Genomic DNA, 6,175 nt, shown 5'->3' with positions numbered 1-6,175 from the left:
CAAACAGAACCTTGCTGCACATGCCAACATGGAACACGTGTGCAAGACCTGGTACATCCATCTTGTGGGTTGGACCGTGAGCATGCCCTAGATTAGCCGGTGATCCACTCACCAGGTAGGGCCTCTCTCCTGCATGAGAAATACAAACGGTTGTGAAAATAACTATGGTTCATATACAGCACAAGCACAGATGTTTAATCAAATAGCATATGCCCGCCATCCCACTGGGCACTCTCCTGTTTAAATGGCCAATAACACTCGCACGTGTGCCATGTCAGCACGTAACATTCCTGAGAAACAGACCCAAGTGAATGTAATCACAACAACCAAACCACCATCAAACACTCCCCAACACCCAAAAACATTACACTGTTCATCCAAAACAAACACCGGCCACCCCCCTCCAAAACCTGAAAGAAAAACTCTATAAAGGGAAAAGGGAATTGATACTTACACCCACCATTTTGATAGATACACCATTCTTTCCTACTTTTGGTAATACAATAGTATGAAGTTGTACATCCTAGTACTATTGTGACACAAAAAGTAGAAGCAATGGACTGTATGAATCAACAAAGGTGGCATAAATAGTAGCTCCCCAAATTAGAAAAGAAAAGAAAAGAAAAAGAAAGAAAGAAAGAAAAAATACACAGTTGCTTAATGAAAGAAAAGCCCTATTAAACCCTGCTTCCACAACAAACCATCACAAACCAAATCACTAAAAATGGTGAAATTGTCCATCCTTCAATCAAAAAGCAAGGAGCTTGGCGGTGGCGGGCCAGACCCATCTACCGGATTGGTCCTGCGAGATGACCCATCATCGTCGATAGAATGTTGGTTTCCGTCATGATCCTGAGGTAGGCTCGAGCGGCAAAGCTCTTCGATCCGCCTTGAGACCTCTGACATTGAAGGGCGGTTATCAGGATACTGTGCCGCGCAGTCAATCGCAAGCTGCAGCAGCTGCACCATATCCTCTTCAACACTCTGATACCTCAGAAGCTCAAGGTCGAACACCTCAGCAGTCCACTCTTCCCGGACCACCGACTGGACCCACCTTGGAAGGTCCACCCCCTCCTCATTCAAGACTGCATGGGACGGGGCCTTCCCAGTCAACAGCTCTAGAAGCAGTACGCCAAAGCTGTAGACGTCGGCCTTCTGGGAGACTTTGCGGGCATCCGTCACCTCCGGTGCACGGTAGCCCCCAACACGGTTGGGGGTGGCACTGGAGCCCCCAAGGTGTGCCAGGCCGAAATCAGAGACGCGGGCACCGTAGGATTTGGTGAGGAGGACATTGGAGGACTTGATGTTGCCATGGGAGACGGCAGGGCCTCGACTGTGGAGGTATTCGATGCCACGGGCAGCCTCGAGGGCAATGCGGGTCCGGGTCTCCCAGTTCAATGGTGTCCTTCCTGCACCTCTATTGCCTGTAAAAAGAAAGAGAAGACAATCAGAAAAATGCTCATGTTTTCCTTCCCATGTTGAAGGATGGTCATTCCCAAAGCTTTTCCATTTTTTGGAACTGAGAGGAGAGTAAAATGCCAGTGTTTCATTGGCCTTTCAGATGTAAGGCTGTTAGGCAGAAGCTTGGGATGGCATGGGTAACAGAAACGGTACTAAGAAAGCTCCTTGTCTACCTGTGTCTGCCCCAAATCAATATTCATGCCACTGCAGCAACATAAATGTAAATGGGCTTCATGTCTCAAGAACAACCATGAGTGTGGATAAACCAAAATTATTTACATAAACCGATCTGACCATCACATAGGAGCAAAATTCCTATGATGGCATTGCAGATTTTTTAAGCCCCTGGCCCGACACCATCATCAATAGGAGTCCATATCAATAGCATCACTCACAAAACACAAAATGAGATGATATAGATGGTTTATTAACTTGAAAGTACACAGGATGGTTCCTATTTATGTAAGATGGAAATAATAAATCTGTTTTCAGATAGAACCGTAGCTGAGTCCAGCTCATGGTCAAAGAATCCAAACCACTGATATGATGGGCCTTGCTGTGGATGAGCCCTGAGCTGAAAATCACTCACTCGGGGAATTCTTTCCAACAAATAGATAGTTTTCGGAAAGAAAATCAGAAATGGTTCACATTCAACCGAAAGAACAGCTAGGATCTTCCAATTCGAGGAATCATTGGTGGCTGGACCATCCGCAGTGAGACCTATCCCATTAACCATAGTACCACTCAACCATGGGCCCCACTGGTACGAATTGACACACTGAAAGTGCTGAACATTTTTTTGGTGTGAACATTGTATTAGACCTCATAACAACATTCATAGTTTCAATATTTCTCCATTGTTTATTAGACTACAATATGCCTCTGTCAATCCCAAGTTGTCGCTCCTCAGCCCCAAGGTGCACACGTTGCCCAATATGGACCACCCACAACAGTAGATGGAGCAAAACCCAGAGGTTTACATTAATCAGACAACCCTAAACATCCAATTTGGTTACCATAAAAAATAAATAATAATAATAATAAATTCAGCTCAGTGCAAAATCAGACACTAAACATCATCTGATCATTGTGATTTCGGGCTATGATCCCTCCACAATAGGGACCACAAGTTGGATGGTCAAAACGTATGTCAAGTACGGGCTGGATGATTTGCCGCAACCAAGTGAATTGTGTTGCAAAGCACATTGTTGACTAAAGACCATGAGAAAAATGCCACCGACAAGAGAGCAGCCTTGTTCGGATTGTACATACCTTTTTTTGCATCAAAGAAGAGGGATATTGTCATGTGCATGTCTAAAAAGCAACAAAAGTTTAAATCCAAATCCCAACTTTAACAAAGAGAAGTAGACCCGTTTCTCTACACAACTTGTAGAATAAGCTTCTTCTACGAGGGTTGTGTGTGGGGGGTCCCACCATGGTCTGCGCATGGCATCCCACCCATCTTTAAGGGTTCCCCCACCGTGAAAATTGGACACCCCAAAAATCAGGCCGATCCAACCATCATGTAGGTCACCACATGAATGTGGAGTTTTGGGGCAGTCATCCATTGTTTTCTATGGCAGTGCCCGCCGAACCATTGAATAGGCCTGATTTTTGGGGCATCCCATCATCATGGTGGAGCTCACCTAATGTGTGGGTTGGATGGCAGGTACACAACATGGTGGGGGCCCACAACAGCAATAGTGAATAAGCAGGTGAATAACTTTCAGCTTATTCTATTACAAAAGATTTAAAGCATCCACCGAAAAGGGAGAAAAGCAAGCCCTTACTCATTAGGAAAAACAAATCCCAAACCAATGAAAACAGAGCAAGAAATTCAAGGCAATCCAAACAGGACCACAACAGAAACTTGGGTTTTTTTTTTTTTTCCTGCAATATTGATACCCTTTAAATGAAATTCCAAAGCATACCAACATCAGAAACTCGGTTTTCTGAAAAAAATTACGTTAGACATGCATGTAAATTAGTTCTAGTTTATCATATAGGTATCTCACAACAACCAAAAAGCATTTCGGAAATTCCAGAACATGAAATGGGTTTTCATGAAATCATAACCTAATAGCAATTCAAAAAAGAAACAAAACAGAAATTTGGGTTTTTTCTGTAAAAATACCTAACATGCAAATCAACATAGCATTAAAAACAAAAATATTAGGAAAAAAATAAAAAGAATTACAAAAAGTGGGCAACCATCTTCCACATTGATGAGGAAAAAAATTCAAAAGAGAAATCCTAAGCAATTTCCAAGAAATACAGTATTGAAATTGGGTTTCCTAGTAATAAAAGCCTCAAGTCCAAACATTTTCTAAGAAAATCCACTACAGATATTGGAATTTCCATCCAACATAAGAGTACTACCCTAAAATGCCAAAAGACATTTCAAAGAATACCCATAGCCGAGATTGAATTCACCTATATAAAAAAAAACACTCCATAAAACCCCCAAATGCAATAACATTCATAAATGCAATTCCTCCCAAAACGCAAAACGAAAAAAAAAAATTAAAATTTTAAAAATTAAAAAATTTAAAAAAAAAAAAAAAAAGGAAAGAAAGAAGAGAAAACTCACCATGCAAGAGAGCAGAGAGACTCCCCATGGGCATGTAATCATACACCAGCAGCTTCTCATCTTTACTGAAGTAATACGCTTTCAACGGCACCAAATTCTGATGGTCCATCGATCCAACAGCCTCAATCTTATCCCTGAATTCCCTCTCTGGGATCCCCACGTCCTTCAATCTTTTCACAGCCACAATAGTCCCAACCTCCAGCACTGCCTTATACGCCGTCCCAAATGTCCCCTTCCCCAAAACTTCAGCAGAAGCTCTCAGCAAATCCTCCAAATCAAAGACCCGCCCACCAACATTCCCGAAAAACACCAGCTTCTTCGCATTACTCCCCGACACCTCCCCGCTGCTGCCTTTCGGCACAGCAGCCGCAGCCGAAAAACTGCTGCTGTCACCATCTCCCGCCCCTGTCTTCTCCGGAGGAATCTCCAATTCCGCCATCGGCGGCTTCACCGTTGCAATGTCGACCGACCTCGTCTTCTTGGGGCTCTTCTTCCGGCAGAAAACGCACAGAATTACGATAATTAGAAGAAAACCCAACACCGATCCGACAGCAATTCCTGCAATTGCGCCTCCGGAAAGCTTCTTTTTCTTCTTCGTCTTCGGCAGCTTCGACAACGGCAATGAGCTTGGTGGCTGCGAAGGGGTTTCAGCACCTGGGCAGGCGGCCAGCGGACCACCGCAGAGCGAATTCCCCGCAAACGCATTGGCAGGCATCTTCCGAAGACCCGACGGCACCGGCCCACTCAACCGATTACCCGACACGTTGAATTGCTGTAGGTTCTGCAGATTCAAATCGGGGATCGGACCGTCGAGTTGGTTGCCCTCAAGGTACAACGTGCCGAGCCGGGTCAGGTTGTTGAAACTCGGCGAGATCCCGCCGGAGAAATTGTTATGGGCGAGGTTCAAACGGATGAGATTCTTTAGGAGGAGGATGGACGGTGGGATCTGGCCGGAGAAGAAATTCCCTTGCAGGTAGAGGTTACGGAGGTTGACGCAGAGGGAGAGGTCGGAGGGGAGCTGGCCGTTCAACGCGTTGAAGCGGAGGCTGAGAGTGCGGAGCTGGGTCAGGTTTCCGACGGTGGAGGGAGGGATGGGGCCCATGAGGCCAACGCCAGGGAGGCGTACGGCGGTAACGCGGTTGGAGGAGCACTGAATCCCTTGCCAGAGGCAAGGAGATTGAGATGCGGACCATGGAAGATTTCTGCCGACGGCAGAGCGGAAGGCGAGGAGCGCGGTTTTGTCCGATTCCAGGTCTGGTTTTGCAGTGCGCGAGAAGGAGAGGAAGAGAAGGACGAGAAGGAAGACAGGGGACGCCATTGCCGGTTTTGCGGTGGCCGGAAAAGCGGGGATTAGGGTTTCAGAGCGGGTTTAGGGCGGGCCATGGAGATGATGGAGATCCCGCGCAGAGAGAGAGAGAGAGAGAGAGGAGAGGATGTACTGTTAAAACCTGAGAAGCCCTATTAGTGAAAAGAGCCGGAGAAAGGCAGGCGAGTAGGAGTTCAATCGTACTCGCAGAGGCATTTGCCAGCGTGGCACAGGTAACGCTAGATCTGGGCCGTTCATTCGGCGGAGATATATTCTCGAAACATAAGATAATTATAATACTTCACCACCTTTTTAAGGGCGAGTTCCTGTGGGGTCCATATGGTGGTGCTAGGCTGTTATGATCCGACGCGATATATTCATTTGATCCTACCCGTCCATGAAATGTCCCCCATCTTTAGCCCTTAACCACAAAAATCAGGCTGATCTGAACCACAACATAGGTGGGCCACATCCATGGAACCATTTAAGAAGGGGACGGGCCAAACCATTAAGACCCTCCATCTAGCTTGGAAGAATGGTCAATTAAAGAATCATGTGATTTTGCTATTCAGGTGGGCCACAGTGGAAATCAAGGGCAGGCGTCCTATCAACTGTCTCGCTGTTCTGTGGCCCACATGATTCACGGGTTGGAATAATTTTGAGGTTTTAAAGAAAAATTAAAATGGTGCATTCGATGTACCATTGGATGTCATGCACCCCATCTTGTGGGCCCCACAGTTGCCCTTATGGTAGGGTGAGCGGTGATAATGACTGCCACCGTTGAAACCTTACTGGGGCCCACCATGATGTTTATATGC

The 6,175-nt window shown here is 45.9% G+C and overlaps 1 protein-coding gene across 1 annotated transcript; it reads right to left on the bottom strand.

The window, feature by feature from the left end:
- Positions 1–314: 314 nt before the first annotated feature.
- LOC131251540 (probable inactive receptor kinase At1g48480) lies at positions 315–5,489 on the bottom strand. The gene is made up of 2 exons (XM_058252297.1): positions 4,052–5,489; positions 315–1,424 (listed from the first exon to the last, which is right to left on the bottom strand). Exons 1-2 carry the CDS (start codon positions 5,367–5,369, stop codon positions 745–747), a joined length of 1,998 nt encoding a protein of 665 aa, XP_058108280.1. The 5' UTR covers positions 5,370–5,489; the 3' UTR covers positions 315–744.
- Positions 5,490–6,175: the final 686 nt, after the last annotated feature.

The sequence above is a fragment of the Magnolia sinica genome, chromosome 7 (genome assembly GCF_029962835.1).
Source record: "Magnolia sinica isolate HGM2019 chromosome 7, MsV1, whole genome shotgun sequence".
Lineage (NCBI taxonomy): Eukaryota > Viridiplantae > Streptophyta > Magnoliopsida > Magnoliales > Magnoliaceae > Magnolia > Magnolia sinica.
Note: the sequence above shows the minus strand (reverse complement) of the source record. Positions and strands in the feature narration are given on the sequence as shown.